The 25768-nt window shown below is 25.5% G+C and overlaps 2 protein-coding genes across 3 annotated transcripts; one reads left to right on the plus strand and one right to left on the minus strand.

Moving 5' to 3' along the window:
- Positions 1-7325: 7325 nt before the first annotated feature.
- Positions 7326-15421, plus strand: LOC113549477 (putative inorganic phosphate cotransporter). Of its 2 annotated transcripts, XR_003404926.1 has the most exons (6): positions 7326-7519; positions 9490-10199; positions 13634-14155; positions 14441-14564; positions 14739-14829; positions 14930-15421. XR_003404926.1 is itself a non-coding variant. In XM_026950797.1 (5 exons), the coding sequence occupies exons 1-5, from the start codon at positions 7501-7503 to the stop codon at positions 14977-14979; spliced, it is 1425 nt and encodes a 474-aa protein (XP_026806598.1). In that variant the 5' UTR covers positions 7327-7500; the 3' UTR covers positions 14980-15421. The 2 variants fall into 2 exon arrangements, 1 of the variants encoding a protein (XP_026806598.1); XM_026950797.1 differs by lacking the exon at positions 14739-14829 and having other exon boundaries at positions 7327-7519.
- Positions 15422-17745: 2324 nt separating this feature from the next.
- On the minus strand, positions 17746-24426 carry LOC113548039 (tryptophan 2,3-dioxygenase). The gene is made up of 9 exons (XM_026948689.1): positions 24139-24426; positions 23928-24073; positions 22984-23057; positions 22840-22902; positions 21616-21753; positions 21013-21213; positions 19450-19672; positions 18928-19021; positions 17746-17882 (listed from the first exon to the last, which is right to left on the minus strand). The coding sequence occupies exons 1-9, from the start codon at positions 24183-24185 to the stop codon at positions 17786-17788; spliced, it is 1083 nt and encodes a 360-aa protein (XP_026804490.1). The 5' UTR covers positions 24186-24426; the 3' UTR covers positions 17746-17785.
- Between the last annotated feature and the right edge of the window lie 1342 nt (positions 24427-25768).

Genomic DNA, 25768 nt, shown 5'->3' on the forward strand with positions numbered 1-25768 from the left:
CCTATTTTTTATGATCTTAACCTATTCTTAGTAGGTAGGTAAACAAAGTTGAATAATAACTATCCTTTCGAAATCCGATTTAGATATAGATACCTCAATATTTTTTTTAAATAAATCTGGTTAACAATTTACAAAAAAAGAATAATTAATATTTAAAAAAAAAGAAATAGGTATTGTTACTGGACACTCCTTAAATTATAAAAAAATCTATGTATTTAAAAATATGATCTTTAGGTAAACTTAAAAATTCCCAAAATCAGAATTTGAATAAATTTGTTACTAAAGAATATAAAGAATAAAATACAGTAAACATGACTGGTGAATCGCCCTGTATAATATACTGTTATATATACTTGGAGGTTTTTTTACCCTGCGAGTATTTTTTTTTACTTTTCGTCTTGCTAACTGTGCATGCTTGATATATGTGCACGCAATGGGATAGTTTAGACTGTTTAGAGTATAACTATATATAAAAAATATATATATAAATATATGCCTACCTATTACGTGTACCTACCCTGCATATTGATATATAATGTCGTTCAGTAAAAATAGGGAGGGCAGACGGTAAATTAATAAAATCACTAAAACGCGTAACACACTATAGTCATTGTATTATTAATCATATTCTGCCATTGATTTGTGTATAATATTATGCATTTAAACTTTATAGAAAAATATTTGGATTGACTAAATATCGTACCCATACTAAAAATATATAATAGTATATAAGCATCAGTTTTCTTAGAACCACTGACTCGGTTTTATCCAAGTCATTTACTAGTTAAAGTCTAAATTATATATTCTTTACTACAATAATACAAATTAGTAGGTAATAACTTAATTAACTTAATAAGATACCTAATATAATTGCTTTTTAGGTCAGGCTTACTCTAGTTTTAAATAACACGAGAAATTGAATAGTAGATAACTCATGTGAGTTAAATGTATTTAGTATTTACCTATAGAACTGTTCCAATACGCTAACGTTGAAAAATAATAGAAAGTATTATTGACAAGGATAAACACGGTTGGAAACTTTGTATATTACATATAATATACTCAACTCCATTTTAATATTTTATTCATTAACTTAAATTTAAATAAAATGATATAAATTTATCAAAAATCGTAAACATTTCAAGATTTTATTAAATAACGTTTATCATTTTTAAAAGAATAATAAAAATTAATCATGTGTATATTATACGCACTGTTGAGTTATTGGCAATTAAATGAAAAAAAGTTTATTATAAAAATATTAAATAATTTAAAATATATGCATCTTTAAAAGTTACAACCTATATGGCTTAGTCAAGTTATTGAATAATGAAGATAATATTATATTAATATTATAAAATAAAATATACAATAATATTTAGTAGTAATTTAAGTTTTGCAAAATTGCATAAAACTAAATATCAATAAAATCTTTCACTGTAAACAGGATCTGAACATTTTGAATACTTTTAAAATGTTTTAAAAAATAAAATGAAATGAACACTTAATTTTAAACCAATAAGCGCCAAAGTGGTTCTTCTCGTAGTTAAAATGTTTAATTTCTTTAGTTATAAATGTATTAATATTAGTATACATTATAAGGATATATATTATCCATATTATAATATTACCTGTATAAATAAGCCAAAATATTTTTATTTTAAAACTTCAATTATATTTTAATTACTTTAAAATAAGTTTTTATACATTTATTAAAATATTTATTATTAATAAAATAACACAAATTATACGAATAAAAATTGAAAACTTTTACTTTCCTAGTGTAAAATCTATTTTAAATGGTTTAATACACAACGAATAATTTGTGTTAAATTCACACTATAAAAACAATCCATTTGTATTGATTTATAAAATGTCGTGAGCGTGAGGCGACATTTGTTTTGTAGGTCTTCGAGCACGCGAAGTATAGTAATCACTAATTACTTCCTTAATTGAAAATGCTCCAGAAAGTAGAAGTCATAGGTGAATTGACGATTTTCAGGAGAAACTAATCATACATTTTTATAGGATTTGAGTGTTCTATAAATTTATAAATTGTGAGCAAGTACAATGTGATGTTTCAGAATATAAATAATTAAAAAGTTATTTATCCATACTTTTATAATTAAAAAGGTTTTAAAATGCATAGTATTAATTTAAGCCTTACTCAACTATATTTTATACAATCATGTATAAATATCCAAGTTATATGGTTTTTATTTTGTTTTTCTAATCAGCTTGCAGTATGTATATTCTATGTAAGTCCTCCAGTAGATTGCGTGATTAAGTGCTATGTTTTATTAAGGTGAACCGTATATATTATAAATACGTTTCAATGTTTTAACTTATTTTACTGTATCTACCTATATTATATAAATAAGTAGGTCAACAACACTCGGGCATCATGGCGCACGACAACAGTCCCGTAACTATACAACTAACTACTAAGTATTGTAATATTCACTATATAGTCTATATTGTATACTATGGTTAAGGGTTTATAAATAAAAAATTGGTACACATAGGTATCTACCTATATTATTTAAAATAAAGCATTACTTATACACAATCGTAATTAAATATCGCAATTCATTTTTAGTCGTCATAGAAATTTGATTCGTCCCATGTTCCGGGGCGTTAGATGCTTTACCAGTTACCATCTATACCACAGCATTCTAGTTCAAACACAATTATATAAATACATACTATAAGTAAAATAATACAATATTATGAAATATGCATACTAGCATACTTACGTATTACTCCTGTACGTTATTAATACATTTTAAGCGGGATAGCGGTTAATTCGAGCTACGTATTGTATCTACCTACCTAACTTTATTATTAGCTTTAAGCCTAAAAGTTTGATTGCATTATATAGGATACCCTGTTCCTGCAAAAATATAGTCCTAAATTCCTAAACGAAACTAGGGCAATACTCGGTGATAACGCTTGTAGTTTACAATAGTTTTGTTATACACAGCAGGATTTTGTCATAAAACCCCCAAAGTGTAACTCGGCGTTTTTAAGTTACCTAACTATATAGTTTACGTAATGCTTACAGACATTTATATAATCAAACAGATTGAATTAACTTGTTTATATATCTGATACCAATACCGGCTACTACATAATAAAAACAATAATACATTTCAGATTTATACACGCGTATGATAATACAATAACTATAATGCATATTAAATCCAATGGTTTAGGTACTTACACGTTTTTATTTCACTATTCCAAGGGAAAAACAAGAAATGTAATTGTATATTAAACATTGGTTATTACCAAGACTAGGATTTGTATACAATAAAGAAATTATAAAATATGCATTTAAATTTTTATAAGATAAAAACAAAAATAAAGTTGAAAAAAAATATTTATTCATTGAAATACATCAGTGATTGACTGTTTGTCTTAATATAGTATAATCGATAATTAAATTAAAATTTATAATTCACATTCAATAGTGGAAATATATGTGTTGTACTTACATGTTATGACTACATATTTTTTTTAAATTTTCGAATATAAATGATCGGCGATTGGATCGTAGTATTGATTTATTTTGACTGAAACTTTTATCGCATAACTACTGTACCTTAGGATTGTATTTATGAAAATAAAATTTATATTTGACAAAAAAAACAAAGTTTTATACTTTTATAATCAGGGATAGAATTAAATTCGAAATATTAATAACGAAATATACTATAAAACAATCAATTTTTCCTTTTGAATACTCGAAATATGCAATAATATTCATTTTATTCAATACATGCAATATTATGCATTTTATCCAAAATATGCAAAAACATGCAAAATAAAAACACCACCATTTATCTCATCATGAGGTGATTCGTGGATATTACTAACAAAATCAATAATCAAAAGTTGCAAAAAAAAAAATGCTGTTGCATATAAATCCTAGCCCTGGTTATTACTAGTGAAACCCGAAAATTTACCTAAAAATATACAAGAAATGCACAAAAAATGTATACAATTAAATAAAAATGTTAAAAATGTATATTTTACTGTAAAATTATTAAAATAAATTGATAATGGTAATCATTATTTTATGATACAAATCTAATAAATTCATTAAATAATACTATAGACATACTACATAGATATAAAATCTACAATTACATCTGGAAAATAAACTATAGTATACACTGCTTTTCGGTGAAATTTCTTTCTTTGTAGTAAATATATAAATAAATATATTTATAGAAATAATTGAAGGTTATACGTTATAATATCATGTTACTTTTTTCGAATATTTAATTAAATAATTTAATAATATGTTACAATAAAGTATAACTTTCAACAGAGAAATGCAAATAAATGTAAAAGAAAGTAGAGAATTAAATAAAATAAACCAAATATACTTTAAAACAAATAAAAAATGACCGTAAACCACACAATTCTCAAAAAATATCAAGTAAAATTTGTATCATTAAAATTATGTTTCATGAATTAAATGATTATATAAGTAGATACGAAAGACGCATTAAAGCTAAAAAAATGCAAATGTATCAAGTTCCGGCTTCTAATTATTAGTACCTACTTATAAACCACGATTGGGAACAACGTATGGTATTATAACTTATAAACTTATAAGTTATAAGTGTCTATGTGTTGTTAGTTTTTTAGTTTGGTTTTTAAATATTATAGTTTATATAAACCCTCACTTCAGTTCTCATTAAATTTATCTAAACTAAATATTGTAGTATTATTGTCTTGATTACATTCTCAATAAAGATATGTTACCGTCAAAGACGTAAATTAAGGAATTATCGTTAACGACCATACTCGTATAGCAACGTCAATGGCGATATTTCCAAACATAATAACTCGAATACTGTACACGATATTGACTAGGAAATAATATTAATACAATAATACCCATTATTTTCAGGCAATAATGCGTTTATTAATGTTTCTTAGGACCTAGGTAATAACGATATAAGGTAATCCCGGTATTTTTCAGCCATAAATCATAATTCATAAAAATGTTTATTAAATTTAATTTTTAGATTAGAATCAGATTTGTGTTGTAAAAAGTAGTAAAACAGATTTATTTAATAACTAATCAATGCTTATACAATACCGTCATTACCATATTTTTAAATTTTGTCTACGAATCTAGTATTGTATATTATTAATTAAAATATAGCCTGGTGGATGTACAATATAAATTACTTTTACGGAAAATGTATTTGTTAAAATATTTGTACACATACACTAACACAGTAACACATTACATAATAATATAATATTTAGTATTTACCTATACATAAAATTCTGTGTAAATATCATAATATAATATAGTCGATTGCATTTTTTGTGATTTATGAACTATGCAGCGTCATTTTAAATTTCCTAACACCAATTTAAATATTTTTAAAATTATTAACATTACCTACCAGTAATTAATTTTTAATTCATAATTGTAAATGAATTAAAAAATTATTTGTTTTTTTTTTCAATATTTTCTATATTATCTGTTAATGCTTAAAAGGGCGTTATACCCGCATGTGTTGTCTCTGTCTTACATACATTCAATATGGAAAATGTTCGTTCAGCAGAATTAATTTTGTGATATTAACTTTAATATAAGAGTAAATTTACCTATTAACAAATTTAAAGATAAGAATATTATCTAGGAAATGTTATATGCTTTTATTGATATTAACATTTTAAAATAAGTTATGAACATTTCAATAAAAGCATATTATGACATTCCCTAGATAGTAGGTAAACTCTAAACATTTACGTTATCAATTAAATAACGTCATTGACGGTAACATATAATATATATATATATATATATATAAATAATATATAATATATTTAACTATAACTACTTTATGTTACGCTGCAATATTTTTTTTTTTTTTTTGTTAATTTTTTTAATAAGCGAAAGTGATTTGGTTGAGTAGATGATTGTTTAGACTTGTGTGAAGAATTCGTCCATTGATGGGATTTCATGGCATGTGCGTGTATTCAGTCAATTAAGAAGTCCAGGTTAGACATAGCATTATTACCTAAATTACATTTTTATTGCTTAAAAGATTTGAAAAAAGATTAGTGAGGAGATATAAGAGAGGACTTTATCATTGATTAAAATTCTTCAAAGAATTTGAAAATCTGATTATTATTATTATTTTGAAGTATGGAATTAATTTGGGTTAGATGAATGGTAAATCGGTTATATCTACATACGTAAGTTGGTTTATTGAGGGGTTTTTGGTAATTAATTATTGTAATTTATTGTATGTTTCTGGAGTGTTGGCTGCAGTGTTGGATAGTTGAAGATATTGAGGATTTCTACTTAAGATGTTGGGTTGTTATGTTATAGGTTGTTTACTCTCGGGGAGTTGAAACGTTTTGGGATGAGTCATGAGTTGCTTTTATGTAATGCAACCTTTATAATAAATCGGGTGGGCACCTTCAGAGAGACATCTAGAGATTTTTTTTTGGCGGTGGTCATCGTATTTCCTACATTTTTAGAGGTAACACGCTGTAGGTTCGTGTGTGCCCATAAGATTGACAATTTAGACATTGGGGTATTTGTTATTTTTTGTGAGACTTTTAAATGTTCACTTTAAAATAAATAAATAATAATAAATAATTGCTTTATGTAATATTGAGGTGATAAAGACAAGACAATGTCACTACCACTTTTTCCTAGATTAAAGTCAACAAAGAGTCAAAGAATGCAATAAATTAATAGCAATTTATTGTAATTATTTATATTAACATACAACTATAAATATTATTTTAAAATTAATTCTTTCCAACTCATAACTTGCCACTTAAATATAGTAGCGACGGTGAACTTAAAAATAATTACAAAAAAGATTTTATAAAAGAGACAAGATTTGTGAATTTACACGTTTAGAATACCTAAATATTTTTCCTAGAAACTTAATATATTCTACGACAATTTTTGTGTTACACAAATAGCCTAATTTATTATGTTAAAATGTAAATCATTGTTCACGCTCGAGCGTTACTATAATATTTGTATATATATATATATATATATATACGTATGTATATCTATATACGCACCTCTTATTATTAAGTTATATTTTTTTAACTTTAATTGTTATTAACCAATTCCCCACTATTATGATATTTTAAAGTGCTATAGTTTTTTATGTCATTCAAACTACTGTATTTATTATAAAAGTGCTCAGTCTTTAATATGTTATTTATTTATCGCGTGTATACTAAGGAGTACCTACATTTTATTTAATGATATGTTAAACCGAAATGATACAATTAAATTACGCTCTTCTATCATATAGAAATCAATTATATAGATACTGAATTATTTTAATTTTATTTAAATTGTACAATTAAAAATACTTTAATAGGTACCTATCTATATATTTTTTTTTAATAATTATGGTATATTTTTAAAAACAATAAAACTGAAGAAACCTAATTTGAAACACCTAGACAGAACAGGTTCATTCTCAAGAAATGAATTCTATTCAAAAAGGTTAGTAAATCACATTATTATAATTATATATAGACTACTTACAGTAGGTACATTATTGTGGTTCAATAGATATATTGTATCAATGAGTTAAAATGTTTGTTGTAACAATCATTAGATATAATTTATAATTATTTATGGAGAACTTTTATAGTAAATACATAATTACTATTCTGTTGTAAAATATATACAATATATATAATAATTAGAACTCGATAAAATGTTCTAGTCGAAATTAATTTACTCAAAATATTGATGAAATTTTAAGTTGTAACTTTTGACTTAATCGAATGAAAATATTTACCTACAATGCAATATAATATAGATAGGTAAGTATTGTAGTAAATAAGTTGTTATTGTATTTATATTAGAATTAGGCGTTTCGTCATTATTTAATTTATGTATACCAAACACTGGTTTGAATAAAACACAGTTGTTAATTTTTTTCAATTATTGAACAAAATTTTTTTCACCAATAATACTTTCTCAAAGCTATAATAAAAATTCCAAAACATGAATAAAATACAGCCAGATCGAAAATATGTTAAGCCATCATGATTATTGAAGTAGACATTTTTTTCAATTTACGTCACCTATTATTTATATACATATAGGGTGATTCTTTAATCGAACCATATTCGAACCTAACCTAACCTAAGGGGTTCATTTCCTTCAAAATTCCATCACCCATGAATTTTGGAGTATATCCACTTCCAGATGCGTATTTGTGGACCCTTACTGAGCTATTATTATGGTACTAGTGCCGAAATCGGTTAGATTTGGTGCACGTCTTCACCTCGTCCCCTAACTGATTTAAGGTTCATTATTAAACATTCATACAGCAAGTCAGCAATCATATTTTAATTACATTTAAAAAATTTATAAAATACATACCCAATATCATAGATATACTTTATTATGTAAATAATTTAATAATCATCTAAAAATATTAATAATATTAACAATACACATCATAAAAATTAGCTAACAGGTATTATAAATTAATTAAAGATTATACTAACTAATATAAACTGAGATTTAGGTCATGCTTTATTTATATTCTGAAGTATAGATCTATTTTCATGTATTTTAAGTTCAAGTTAATTATTACTTTGGTAGTATACTAGTACGTTATACAAAACAAATAAATACATGTCGGTCGTAAGTAGCACAACCAATTTTTAGTGTTATTAGAATTTATTGATATGATAATAAAAATCAAATAAATATGTTAATTGATGTCGAACAAATAATATAAACGAATCAATTAATAAATTATTATACGAATAATTTATGTCAATAAAAAAATGGTACCATTCGTGTCGAAATAGATAAGTACAATAAATTGTTTTTTTAAACTGCACTAGGCATCTTTATTTAAAGGACCCGAGGTCTTTATAAATACAATGTAATGAGTGTATACATGATAATCAATAAATAAATAATATATAATATAGTAGTTACTTAAAATTATATGTATACACTATACATGGACATGTTTGGGGTTATATCTCCAATGAGATAGCCCTTTTAAGTATAATAAATAAATGAATAATGTAATTAATAAATTTAGATTCACATATAAGTAAGTCATGTAGTCTAATATGTGGAAGAGTTAAATGAAATAAGACGTGTGGTACTTTATAATCAAAGTTAAAGTTATTATAATTACAATATGTCTATGATATGCTTACAGTTGTGTTTAATAAGTACCCTAAACCAGTCACTGAATGTATATATAGTTACAACGTGCGCTACATGCAGAGTCTAACCAGCTGTAGATTCGGGCACTAGAACCAAATCTCAGTAAGAGTCCATAATAATGGTTGTGGTGGTGGTGGTGGTGGTGGTGGTGGTGATGGTGGGAGAGGGAGTTTGCAATTTTTTTAATATGATGGTCTCGACCAAGACTACGATGATGACAATAATACTAATAACAATATCGTTATCGTTTCACCCGCCGCGTCCGGCAGCCGACTCACCTGGTATAGGGTGCCGACACCTGCAGAGCTTGTTGCTGTTCCTGTGCGTGGTTAGCGGGTACCTGATCCGGGTGAACCTGTCCGTCACTATCGTGGCCATGAATCCCGTGATCAACTCGACGGACTACTTGCGGGAGCTGGCCGACCACGTGCCGATATTCGGGTGGACCAACTCGACGCGGTCGGTGTTGCTGAGCACGTTTTTCGTCGGCTACCTGTTGTCCAACTTCCCGGCGTCCGTGCTCGGGTGCCGGTTCAACAACAAGACGCTGTTGGCGTGCAGCATGACCGTCTCGTCGGTGCTGTCCATCGTCAGCCCACAGTTGGTGTACATGTACGGCGCCTCCGCACTGGTGGCCGTCCGGTTCGCGCAGGGCCTGTCGTCGGCGTTCATGTTCCCCATGGTGCACGGCATCATGTCCAAGTGGGCGCCGCCGCACGAGCGAGGCCAGCTAGTCGGGTTCATCGCCAGCGGCATACAGTTGGGCACCATGATCACGCTGGCCGTTTCCGGCGCGCTGTGCGGCAGCTCGCTGGGCTGGCCGTCCGTCTACTACCTGAGCGGCGCCATCGGGCTGGCGTGGACGGTTGTCTGGCTGCTGTTGGGCGCCGGCTCGTTGTCCACGCACCGATTCATCAGTCAGGCCGAGAAAGATTACATCCAAGCGTCGCTCGCCAACACCGTCGATCACGAAATAAAGGTGATCATAATATTATATTTTATAATTACGATTGTGTTGTAATCCCGTGTAGGTATATGACGAAAAACAACGGTACTTAACTCATCTAAAATCTAAAACACCCCTGAGATATAAGACCGCACAAAATATTAAAATACGCGTAATAATCCTTGATAAATATATGGACTATAATGTATATATGATTATAGAATCCGATCTTCTGTTTCGATGGAAGTTTTCGATAATAAATTATATCTGGTTTGTATTTTGGGGTCAAGAGTGAATATTTCCTGTAAATAAATAATCGGAAAAACAAAAGAAAATTACCAAAAAAATAAGAAATTATTTTTAGTGTAGCTCAAAAATTAATAACTACAGAAACTTGATATTTTTACATAATATCATTTATTATACATTATACACGTATATATTTTTAATATTTTGGCTGTTTTTAATAAATGACTTTTGTAATTATTAGTTTTTATTCAGCTTTTATATATTAAAGTTTTTGTCAGTGAGTAAAAAAATCTTGAAAGTTGAATACGGTTTTTCTAACGGCAATTAAGAAATATCGAAAAAATATATCTAGTCACTTTTTTTCATAGGCATTTGAGTTCAAATTTTGACATGAATTATTTTTTAACCATAAAGGCCTTATAATAATTTTTTAATGACTTATAGTTCAAATTTCGCCATTTAACACATTCATTGAAGTGATCTACTCAACACACGACTGACCTCCCCGGTTTTATGTAAACGTATTAAAATTTAGAAAAAAATTCAAATAACAATAGATACCATACTATTTAAATGATTTAAATATTTTAATTTTATATTTTTTTTCAATTTTATTGTTAAAATATAGATTTTGTATAATTTATGGAAAAAGTATTGATTACAATTAAATTATAGTCAAGTCATTATAAAACTTATAAAAATATAAAAGATATATTTTGAAAATGATTGCCATATTATAGAAATATAAATATAATACAAAAAATAACTATAATGATACGATATTTTATTTTTTCAATTTCCAATGTATCAAAAATATGAACAGATATCTAGTAGTAAAGAAAACTGTAAACACTTTGTTATTATCAGCCATCATTACTTTTAGTTTATGTTCAATAATAACAAATAATAACAAATGCTTCGAATTTCTTACGGGGTAAGGCGTAATAATTACATTTTAAACAACAATTATAACTTATAAGTATAATTTATTGAGCTCCCTAATATTAGTATATATTTGTATATTAATCCTTCAACGAATTAACAAGGGATTCATTAAACAAATGTATCAAGAGTACCTATAGTGTAAATGTAAACATTATTAATTAAAAGGCATACACTAGATTAGTTACTTTATTGATTTTAAAATTGAATAATAATTTTGTCAATGACGCTTTTTAATTTTAGATAACGTTATCATATTGTAAAAATGTAATTCAATATTAAGTCTGGGATTTAGATTATTGAATTTTAAATTACATAATAACATAATATACCCATTTGCGTATAAATAAGCAAAACATATATTAATGAGTACCTAGTTAAAAACTGCCTTTTTTGTCATTTTTGAAAAATAAATTGTAGTCCATAGTAGGTACATAACATATAATTAAGATATTTATACGATTTTATTTTAAAGAAAAATATTCTATAGATAAATATAATAGATGTTAATACATCACAAAATGAATTAGTTCTTATCCTTTTGGCCTTCTATAGTTGTTATATTATGTGTTATATGTTTAAAGAAAAATATATCATTATTTATAAGTTAATAAAACTATGCAAAGAAAATTATCTTAAAAAAAAGCAAAAATAATTAAAACTAGCAACATAAAAATTTAAATTATTATTATCACTTTATTTCATTATAAATATTTATGTTGATTATCAATAAATACGTATTTTTAAACTATCAACGTTCATGTGAGCGTGGATAAATAACATTTTAGGGAGAGGGGTCAAAATAAAAAAAAAATTCAAATTAAAGCTCAATTAAAATGTAAGGTTATTTCAATGCATAAATATAAAATATATATGCTATTATTTATATAATTAATATTTATAATGTTAGTATTTGTAAAATAGAAAATAAAAAAATGAATAATTCAGTATCGGTAAATAAGAACTGTACATTTTTTCATTTCATGATAAATAAATCATTAAGTAATAATACCATAGTAATATTTATTAAATTATAAGTCAATAATATGTTTCCAGAAGCGGCAAGTTCCCCAATAGGCAACCATGTAAATTTAATCGTAGGTATATAATATTATTTATGTTGTAGGTACATTTATTTTAGAAAAATTGTTCACACGCACGAAACTTTTCCATTTCTGTAAAATATTTCAAAAGTTGTGTTATATAATATACACATTATGTATTGTAATGTATGTGTTATATAGTATTATGTATTATTACTATAATATCTACATTGTTGTATTAAATTTATCTAAGTTAAGTTAATACAATTCAATATTACAATGGTATAATACTAAACACCATAAACTAATTTGAAGATACCTATAAACATTGTAAACATTTCGTAAACTACAATCCAATAATTAGTGTAACATTTATTTTATTTTTCAATGTAATATTTATAATCTAACAATATATTGATTTAATTTATATTTTATGGCTTTCATACACTGAAACTAAAAAAATAATAGATATCAGATAATGATGGTGAATAAATGGCAATATAGTAACATCTGGCGACAACATGATATGGTTGTCATTCGTGAGTTAAGGTTTTTCATATTGTCTTCTATTTCAAATTAATATCATTGCTTTATCATAATAATGAGTTTAATTAGGCTTAAAATTATTTAGTGGTATTATGTCTAATACTGCACAATAATACAATGTATGTATAATTTACAAGAATGACTGAACATAGATGACGCAATGTATATGATTAGAGAAACATCTATAGGGAACATTCTAAATTTTATATTTATACAATATTTAATTTTTAAACCAAAAACACTATTTTAGTTATGGGTATAGGTATATAATATATTAATATATATTATTCTGAACGGTATAAGTTGAGACAAAAATCTTAACTAAATCTATAGTTTCAATCTCCCCTCCCCATTTCGACAGCTTGAGCCTTGACAATTATAGATATTAATAAAGCATAGGTACTGCTAATCTAAAACACCAAAAATTAATTTTTGAATAGTTGAAAATTGCAATTATATAAATAAACGAAAAATATAGTTATTAAATAACTTTACAAAAATATGGCAAAAATTAACCTACAGATGTATTACTAAATATATAATTCTATATACTTACGCATAACGGCATAACTACCGTGACTTTAATATATGTATACATATATTATGTTTAAGTGTTAAACAAAATTTGATTTGTCAATTTCAAAATCACAATCAAATAAAAAATTAACTAGTTTCTTCTGTGATCAGTTGTCAGATACTCCGTGGAAATCCATATTCACGTCGTTACCGGTGTGGGCCACCACCATAGCGCACATTGGCCATAACTGGGGATTTTGGCTGTTGTTGACTGAGATGCCTACGTTCATTCATACGGTGCTCAAATTCGATATTAAGGATGACGGTATGCTGTCTTCATTGCCATATCTCGCCATGTTCGTGCTCCAAATCCCAGTTACCATCATAGCCGACTTTCTGAATAAGCGCAAAATCACCACCCTCACAACGTCTAGAAAATTCTGGAACACAATATCCATGTGGGGTGGCACCGTTGGCTTAATCATACTAGGTTACATCGAAGACACCCACTTGACGATCATCATTTACGTGTTCATCGTAGCCATAGGGTGTTCATCGAACGCTGGATTCAACATAAATCACATGGATCTGTCACCCAACTACGCTGGGCTCCTAATGGGAATCACCAATACAGCCGCAGCTTCTGGAGGAATTATTGCTCCTCTGTTCGTCGGTCTCGTTGTTGACGATCAGGTACAAATAGACTCAAATCTTACGTACATTACATAATTCTATAGTTCTGTGCATCCTATTCAATATATGTTTATTGGTACTTAACCAACTTAGTGCATATACAGAAGAATACCATTTTCATTTTTAGAATTAAACCAAACTGTATCATATAAGTATGTATATAGAGTGTAATTGGATTGTTTTGATAATTAATCCTATACGATTTGTTACTTATATTTATGTTGGTTTTTACATTAAATATTAATATAGTATTATAATATTAATAAATTACTAATATTATACTAGACTTCAGTTTCGGAATGGCGAATCGTGTTCATCAGTGGTGCAATAGTGCTGTTTGTATGCAATTTGTTTTTTATTATATTTGGCTCGGCAAAAACTCAGCCTTGGAATTCAGTACACAAAAACGGTACAGTATAATCTTGACTACTATTATACACCTTAATTATTTTTATTATATTAGTTCTTAAAATATTAACGATAAAAATCTCTTAAAATAACACTTATATATTACAAATACAGCAATACACAAAATTTGTACCTATAATAATATAAAACATTTAATGTATATAAGTATATTTAGGTATACATCCTAGTCATCGTACGCATCAATGACCAATGTATTATGTAAAAATAAATTAAGAACGAACAGGCATAAAAAAAACTATTGTTTAGTAAGATGAATTATATTTTTAAATAATTACAATTAACATGCATATTAAAATATTATTAATATATTAAATGTACTTATAATATTAAAATTATATGTTCTAGATTCTCTAAAAATGGATAATACTAAACAAGATATTGAAATTGCTGGATAACATTACATGCATATCATATGCAATGCACCCAAAGCCACATATTTATCGATTATTATATATACTGTCTAACTGTCTATACGTAATTATAATTATGATCATGTCATCACAATGTTGCCTACTTACTATTATGATTTATAAAATTTAAATTACCACAATATAATTGTAAATTTATTGTTTAAAACTATCATTTTATTTTATTTTGGCCCATAATTTAGAGTTAAAAATGTTTAATAAATACCAAATAATTGTTATTTCCTACAATCAATGTCCGAGTAAATTATATTTTAAACTTTATCTTGTATGTTGTATTATAGATGGCCAGTGAGTACTTACCTATTTTTACTTTTAGTTTAAATCATACAGTTACATATAATTGTGGAACGAAATGCTATTTAAGGAATAAATGTAAACAACTAGACAAATAATGTCGAAAAACATACAACTCAAGATGAAGAGTACATATTATTTTGTTTAAATTTCAAGAGCTTTTAGATACTCGTTTACGGTTTCGAGTGTTAGGATGAGTATGTACCTACTTTTTCAACTTACGTGAATTAATTATATCATAAACATAAAGCAATTGCTGTGACATTAACGTAGGTACAAAAAATATTGATTATTTGTACAGAAATGATTGACACTAATACACTATTATAGGTATAGGTACTTCCGGAATTCGAGAAGATTTCATATTATATCTGTAATGGCAGTCTTTGGCACTGAAGGATTACAATTTACATGTAATCCTTAAATTATTTACACAGGTTCATGAAGTATAATTAATTATATGGGTATTATTTGTTCTTATTCTTTATCAGTCGTTTACTATTAAGTGATGTTTGCAAGTTAATAAGTTATAATTATAACCAATGGTGAACCATATAATATAACTTAACTAATATAAATAAACAGAACAAGATTTATAAAAGATATTTTTTCATACAATTAAGAACTATAAGTATATAATTATGTAATTTCATACGTTAAATGTTCAGAGGTATTTTGAATTAAGACATACTAAATATCTATAATACGACTATACTTAAATCGAAAATATCGTCAGGCTTGAATCGTAATCTCTAAAAGATACACATGCACATTGCAATTTTATTTTATTTAGAGTATTAAAGTTATTTTAGCATTCGCTTACGACTCAATCGACTTATATAGTCATATATTTAAACTAATCGAATAATATTCGATGAAAAAACCATCAAACAATATTATTACCTATTCAATAGTATAAATTAGTAAAAATTAGTCATTACTGACAAATGAAAATCACTTCAAAAAGTTCAAACTGAGCGATGACCAACCACAAGTCCACAAACTATATGAATTTATGATAGTCGGTAGACGTATTTGGAAGATAATAGCAACGCCATTTAATGTCACCGTTTTAAACTATTTTGCAGGAGCACAAAAAACTACCTACTTGTTTTCACCACCATCACCGCTTACTGTAGTAGCTAGATGACGCTGTAATATAAGATAATAATATTTTTTTCACATTTCTAACTTCGGCACCAACCAACAAATTTTCTGTTTACAAAACTATTTTCTGTTGGAGAGTGATCCAAAATCTAACAGGTAGTTGGAAATGAATGTTAAATTTATATAAAATTGTATTATATAGTTTTATAGACTGTACATCGAATATCATAGTATTGGTGATTGTAAAATATATTAATCAAAATATTCATTAAATTTTATTTAAATAGGCACTCGAGACTTTCGTTTATTATTTTTTTTAATAATAAATTAATAAATACTTTTTATTAGTAGTAAAACAATATTATTGTAATAAAATGATTTATACATTTGTTTGTGAAAATAAATTGATTCAACTCTTATTTAATTTGAATATGTGATATACTTTATGCTTTTATGGTGTCTTTTGATGTTTTGAACCTATTTGACCATTATGTCTTCAGGTATCCCTTATCTGTGTCATCCCTTAAAATAAACCTGTCCAACGCTCAAAAATCGTTAGTAGATAATTAAATACATTTGCATAACCATATTCTAATCTTTAAATTGCGCATTTATTTTATTTTAACAAACTAGTAAAGTCAGTGTGATAAGTTATTTACTTAATTCCCTTTAGTATAAAAAGTATTAATGCAATTTATCCAATAGTCGTTTCGAATAAAAAATAAAATTCAAAATTTTACAATAATAGTTTGGAATAGTTTTACTACTAAACATTAAAATGTAGTGTAATTGATGAAATTGAATACCATCGTATTAGATTTATAAGATCATATTATGTTTTATTTATAAATTTGTGACGGGCCACACAAAATACCTTTGCAGGTGGGGCACCACTGTATTAGAATATGGAATCATTTTTCGTTTTCTTTCTAATAAGTACCTACGTTTATACTAAATTACAATAGTTTTTTTTTATTCAAATTATAGCATTATTATTACACTATTTTTAAACCCTGCGAGGCTGTGAATATAAAAGATTTATTTCTATATGTATATGTAGTAAATACTTCTTTTATATAGCAATAACTAACAAATATAAAAATTATAGATCGTATGTTTAAAAAATATACACTTTTTTATTACTTGTTGAAACAAACATTTATTTAATATTTTCATGTGCTTTAATTATTTTTTGAACAATGTTAGGTAAGTATCTTATAAATATTTAAAGGATTAACAAAGATTTTGGCTAAGTATTGCAGTGACAAAAAAAAACTAGCTCATCTTATATTATAATTTTTAAACCCACTATACAATCATAATTCACAAATTAATAAACTGTATATTTTTAATCAAAAAATAGTGTTTGATTTTATTTACCTTGTGATTTTATTAATGGCGGAACGTACATAGCAGGTACTATTAGTGCTGGTAGATTGACCAAGTCAATGAATATTCGATATGAATCACTGAAATTAAATTTTAAATTATGTATTAATCCATTAAATTAATACTATTTTTATGCAAACTGGTATTAGTGTTTAAATATTTTATTTTTTTATAATCATAATAATTATGAAATATTTACATTTTAAATATATATATATATTAAACTATCATTTGTTTTTTTTTAGTTTTCAATATAATACTATTTAGCTCGAAAATTACATACATTACTTAACTAAACACAAATATGAAATTAAACAAACAATACAACAGAGAAAGCAAGATTGCTAGATAACAAAACCAGTTTCCAAAATAAGTTGATTATTTTGTTGGTTATAATTTCCAAATTAGTGTTGAGAATGGAGGAAAGGTTAAGAGGTATATTTAAGACACTAAAGGAATTGAACAAAATTAGACGCAAAGGGTCTAGGGATGAACAATGAAAATTAAACTATCATAATTTGATTTATAAATAATTAACTAAATAAAGATTTAATAAACTTCAATTTATTGAATAAAATATGGTTAGGTACTATGTAACAACTTGTAGTTATCAATGTTATCATAGATATTAATTATAGTTTTAGTACATTTTTAGAGAAAATTGCAAGTAATACCGTATTATTGTATCAATGATCATTACGAGTAGAAAATGTAATTACTTATTAATTTTGATATATTTTTTTTTTAGATTCCGTGTGGATAAAATCTTTATTTTTTTTATTATAAATAAAAATTAATAACTGTAGACTCTAAATTTTCTCCGCGTATTTATTTCTGTATTTTCTAATCATGATTTAACTTTCTAAATACACAATATCGTGTACTATTAATAGAAATTTAAAATTTTTCCCTTTTTAATAATTATTTTGATTTATATATGATACATTTTTGTTTCTAAGTTTAATGATTTGAAAATTTAATACAATTTTGTTTTTAAATTGTCTGCAGAATTCACAAGACATCAATAATTACAATTTATTTATAAGTGTTTGAAGTTCAAATTAATTAATTTGTAGGTACTTATTACTTATTGCGGAAACCTAATACATAGGTATGTATACTTACCATAATGTAGATTTTAAATATTCTGAACCAGTAGTACCACCTGTGCCAGAACTATAGGATCCGATCATCTTGTGTACCATAACAAAATGACTATCTATAAAATTATTTTAAATTTAATTTCACAGGCATAATAAATATTTCTAGATTATGATATTATATTATAATAGATAGGTACTTATCAGTTATCATAAAAAATACTAACAATTTCCAATCCATAAAATAATTCAATGATTATTATTTTATTTCAATAAGAATTAATGTTTTTGCATATAACATTTTTTTTTTTTTTAAACTTTATACGCAAAAACATTAATTCTTTTTATTATAATTTCTGTGAAAATTAAAATTATGTATGCAAATCAAGTCCAAAATATAACTATTTATACATGATAATAGCATACGATTATTGATATTTAATCATTATCACATAGCTTATACAGTATAATATAGCCATAAAGATAATTATTATATGTCTATATAAATTTAAATTTGAAACATTATTATAATCAATCAAATATTTACATCTCCATTTTGATAAAAGCGTATCGATATCCACCAATGATTCTAGTATTTTGTTGGCCAATGTACATTCTTTTTCGTATCTATATGCATAAACTAGTATGGCGCCCTTTAACGCCATATGAGAAAACTTTCGATTCCCCTGGTCAACCAAGCGTTTGTGCTGGTCACATTTAAACACAGTGTCCATAAGCTTACGTTGTTTCTCCAGGCAAGATATATCAGACTAAATTAAATTAATAATTAACAAATTTATTGAATGTTTAAGTGATCTAATTTATAAATTCACGTATACAAACAAGTTAAATTAATAAACTAAATTTATTGTAGATATATAAATTTATAATACCTATAGTAATATATGTGTATAATATACTATATAATATATAGTATATTGCATTATATATATACAGATGATACCATTTTAGTAAGTAGTAGGTAAATGTACTTAAAGGATGCCACATGCCCACATAATTTGTGTATATAAAAATCGTATAGCAATAGCGATGGAAAGAACTACTCTGGGCTATATTACAGATCTATAGTTAAGAAACAAAATTCTCACCAGAAGAGATCTTTAACCATGCAATAAATGTACAAACAATATTTATTTATTTTTTTTAAGTGTGATATAAAAAAACCAAAACTGTTATACACAGCAAGATAATTTTATTATTATAGTGAAAATGTGAAAACTTAAATATCAATGTACTGTGTATACTATATTATATTTTAATCTACAGAATAAATACATCAGTGTCTATTATGCTTGTAATAATCAATAAAAAACTAACATTAAGATAACATACATTTTTCAGTCACTTCAATATCACAATGCATGTATTGTCATAATTTTTTTATTGAGTAATAAATAACTAAGAACTAATTACTAATAATTAGCGTATATAAATATCGACTTTTAAAAAGTTCATAAAATTGGGTCATGCAAACTCGACTAAGAACGTATGTAACAATTGAATATAAATAATCTCAACATTATTATTTTTTTTCAATACTTAACAAGAATACAACCGTAAACATTTATAAACTATATTTTTAAAAAAGTTTAAAAATATTCTAGAAATAGTTATAAAATTAAATCCAGATGAAAAATAATTAAGGACTCATAAGCCCACTAATTTATCTTCAATAAACAGTTCTAAATAAATTCTTACCATAAGTATTATTTCTCCTTAATTAATATCCCAAAAGACATAAATAATTTACCATCATAATTTATTTATAGAGTTTATACTATATCAGATATCATTAATATAATCATTTTATATCGCGTTATATTTTATATTTTATTATTATTATTATTCATTAGTTATAATTTATAAAATTATAGTAAACATTAATATTGTAATTGTATACGTTATTCGTTTTTGAAATAACAAATATCTACTCTAATTTTTCAGTAAAAATCAATAAATAATAAAATTAAAAAGGATCCATTAATGATAATTTAAGTGGATTAATACAGAAAAACCACTTTTGTTGTTCAAGTAACAAACCAATTTTAAATATTTACAATTATATTTTTGTATTATTATTGGAACATACCTCAGTAGATCTTTCTAACCAGTGATCTGCAGCTCTTCGATACTGATCCCACACAATATTATCTTTTAACATAGGGATAGATTCAAGCCAATGACAAACCAAAGAAAATAAACTAGGTTCAGCCGAGACCCGTTCGAGTTCATCATATTTCTTACCATTAAAGCAGTCAGTGTACGATTTACAACAATTGACACGGTTTTCCTGAAAATGAAAAAAATGTATTGTAGGTAATTAAAAAATTCATATTTTTAGATATTACAAGTTAAGGATATAGGTATACCAGTGTTCAAAATGAAAAATTAATATAAGCAGACCATCTCTTAAACTTAAAAAATTAAGAAGGATATTATAATATGCTAATGAGATGGCTCTAGAAAATAAATATATTTCATGACTTTCAAATAAATTAATTTGTTTTCAAATTATACTATTAGAAAACAATAATCTATTTAATAATCTTATTAAAAAAATAATAGAAATTCTAACAAATCGTATGGTATTTTATAATACAACATTTAATCATAAAAATAATATTTTATTATTTGAATTAATCCATTCGATTCATTAGATATTTCTCAAAAGCGTAAATAGAACAGTTTTTACCTTTTTTAATCCTAATTTATTTTCAATCATTCGAAATTGAAGACTCTGGAATCCTGATGCTGGTTTTAGATAATCACGAAATTCAGCAAAATCGTAAGGAGTCATAGTTTCCAAAACTCCAAAATGTTCTAGCAGTAACTTAATCAAATAAAAATACCGAACACATTATAAGCCGCATTAACAAGTGTATGTATAGTATATTGTATATAATTATATAACTAATTACTTTAAAATAAAGTCATTTGAACTGTTTAACAATGGAAAACCTTATAAGTGTATTTTATAAAATGATCCGTATTGTAACATAATATTATGTATATATTCATATTCATCATTAACATATTATGTTCTTATATTATTTTAATAAATTGAATAAAATAATAGATATTATAATAATTACATATCACCCAGACTACCTATAAGGCTATATTATGTTAGTACGTACGTAAGCGTAACTAGTCCTTTAAGTTGGGGGGGGAGCTATAGCATATTTTTTTTTAATTTGATTATTATATTTTATTGTTTCTATTGGTATTTACAACTGATTTGAATGATTATTTGTTTAAACGAAACAATATATTTTGTTATATTGTAGGCAAAAATAAAGTTAATATTAATATGGCTACATGCACATATATTTATCCAAAAATTCTGGGGGCTGAAGCCCACCCAAACCCTCCCCCAAGTTACGCCTATGAGTATGCATATGGCATACCTAATACCTATAATATAGGTCCTATATATTAAACATTTACTGGGATTACCATTATATTACTTTAAAATGTATGTGCTGTCGAAATCCTCATCAATGTAAGAAACCGATCTAATGCCATTTTAAATATACAAAAAAACAACCAGCTTTTTTAAATACACAATGGTTGAAGTATTTTATGTAATATAATATAATGATAAATACATTATCCAATAAACTATTATATAGGTATACACTTACATATTATTTCATTACTTATTTTAATTCATAACTTTCGTATGTACCTACACTTTTTTTCAAAACGAAATTCATTTAATATTTTTGAATTTGCAGAAATAAATGATATTGTCATAGATCAAATTTTATTTATGTTTAATACTTCTGTGTTTAAATACATGATAGTAGATATCCGATAATTTCTAAATCTATTCATATAAATTATAAATATTTACTCTAGATAATACCGAAGTACAAATTTGTATTACGGATATTTAATATTTATATAAGCTTACCTTGATAATAGATGAAATTCTACCTAAACGTTTTACAATGTTGAACATTTCCTGCTCGTTATTCTAAAAATTAGTTAATTAATTTAATTAATGTTTTTAATTTTATAATTTATAAAAGGTAAGGTGCAGCAGAATAATACATACCCAAAGATTACCAGACAATAATTTACAAACAATATCCATTTCGAATAAAATCTGCTTGAACCACAACTCGTAAGCTGAAAGTAGTAAAATTTTTACGTAATAAAATAATGAGTTATAAATAATGATTAAATGAATTATCATTTTTTAAAAAAAAAACTAATATTTTTATTATTGTTTTTATTTTAATGGCAATATACATTTCCATCATTTCCAATTTCATAGGCGAAATATTTTTCTGTGATTTTTTTATGTAAAAAACGAGTAGCTTATTAATTACAATTTCTTAATTACATTAATTATAGTGTTATAAATTTTATAATTTAAATTGTTAAATATGATACTAAAAACTTAAAAACATGTAATTAATTATTACCTAACCTACTCGTTAGAAATCTAATTTTTATGTATGAAAAAACTCAGAAATGTATTTTGATTCGAACTATGAAATTAAAAATAGAAATTGTCATTCGAACAAGTAAAAACAATTAAAAAAAAAATACAACTCTAAAAAATATATATATTTATAATAACTTCAAATTATATAAAAATAGCATTTTCAAAAAGTTAATATTTTTAAGAAAATTATTATTTACTGTTAATTGAATTACTATACATTATATGTGCTTATAATGCTTATATATGAAAACTTATCTTACAAAATGATTATAATAATACAGTAAAATACTAAAATTACTAACTGTTTTTAAATTGTAAATGAAAACAAAATAATTTAAATATTAATAATAATACATTATATTTAATACTAATAATTATAATTTTCAAAACATTTATTTTTAAATAATAACAAAATAATCATCACCAACTATATTTATTAAATTTCATTGTATTTTGCTAATAATATTTATACAAAAGTTTATTTAAACTACAATAAATAATAAAAGATAAATTATTATGTATTTGTGTTTATTTAAAGCCTTAATTACCTTGATGAGTAACTATGAAGAGATGTTCGTCGTAAGAAACCCTACCGTTTTGCATGCTTAACATAGTCTGAGAATCTAATAGTTTGTCAAGTTGTAGATAATCTGCATAGCTGTTTGATGCGCTAACGTTCTGTTTACATCTTTTGCTGAGACAATAAATACCGTAAACAAATTAATTTTGAATGAGACAGTGAACAAATACCACACTTACTTATTTTGATGATCATTGACTCTATCTTTACCGTTGATGCAACTCATTTTTCGGTTAACTCGTTCACTTATATTAAAAACGAACAGTAACTACTGTTATATGCCTAGATATGTATAATGTAATCGGCGTATAGGTACCTCTATAATATACTTTTAAATATTGTTCTGTATATAATATTAACCGAGGTCCGAGGATTTATGATATGTCTTTATAAATGAAAATTGAACAGTGTATGAACAAATGACGAGCTATTTACTGATTAATAGAAATCATGTAAGGTTTATTCAATTTAGCAGTCAAATATGTAATGTAGTATCATGTGTGGCGAAAACCTACAGCAGGGGCATAGCTTATACTTTATAGCAAAAGCGTCAAGGTAATCTAATATCTTTTTCAAGGTAATCGTTAGAGTAACGCATAAAAGTCTGAAAGGATTGTGTTATCCTGCTACCGTTATTGTTACATAATAGTTTCATAGGCCTTCATTATAATCGTATACATAGTTTACATAAGAACTTATATTACGTATAGTTAACCATTTTGTGATCAGACACAGGTATGCATTTCAAAAACATTAATATCAATATGTCAAATAAACTATGCACGTGTACAACTTATAATACTGTACATCTGTATTATATATCTATTTTAAATTCTGAGTTGAGCAATGCATGTATTGGTTTTATAATAGTTTGTTTATTTTAATTAGCTTTGTGGATTAATGTTGATTAAAAATTATTTTTTTTTTTATGCTTGAATATTTAATACAAAGTTCATCAGGAGTTGTTAATTTTTCAATTTAAAATATCGAAAATCTAGTCACAATATTTTTTATGAGCGTTGAAAATTAGAACTTTGACAAAATTCATAAAAATTGCGAAAATCAGTAAATTATTGTTTTACTGTATTTACAGAAAGATGTTATTAAATTTTATATCATAAAATTGATTTAATATGAAATAATGGAATAAATATATATTTTTCTAATAATATAATAAATACAATATTTTCGGAAAAAATTATATCAACTTACCTACTATAATATTAAAATTAAAACAACTGATTAATATCTATATATATCAAAAAACCTTAAAAAACATATGATTTTGTATAAGTTATATAGTTTGATATAGGCAGTAAGTTTCCACTCAGAATCTTTTTTCGTTTACAATGATACATCAATACATCATTGAATTCAAATTTAACACACCTACTCGAATAGTCATATAATAGTGACCCACTAGTGACTAGACACCTAATATATGTACAACAGAATGATACCCACTTACTACAATTTTTTTGTTAATTTTATTTTTGTTCCTTTATAAAACAATTTTTTACCTAAATTAAAAATATCAAAAATGCATAGGTAAGCCTACCAAAAGGAACAACACGAACCATTTTTACAGTAATGTTAGACTAAAAAAAAAATATATTAATCGCTTTATTTTTCAGAATTAAAATAAGGGGTACAGTCGGTACAGAACTACCAGTTTTTCTGTTGAAATAGTACCCATCTAAATAATATAATAATTAATATTAGTATGATTATTGTATCACAAACAATGAAATTATACTATGACCCGTTCTATATATTTTATAAACTAAGGATTATTGCAAATTATTTTAT

The sequence above is a fragment of the Rhopalosiphum maidis genome, chromosome 4 (assembly GCF_003676215.2).
Source record: "Rhopalosiphum maidis isolate BTI-1 chromosome 4, ASM367621v3, whole genome shotgun sequence".
In the NCBI taxonomy this organism is placed as follows: Eukaryota; Metazoa; Arthropoda; class Insecta; order Hemiptera; family Aphididae; genus Rhopalosiphum; species Rhopalosiphum maidis.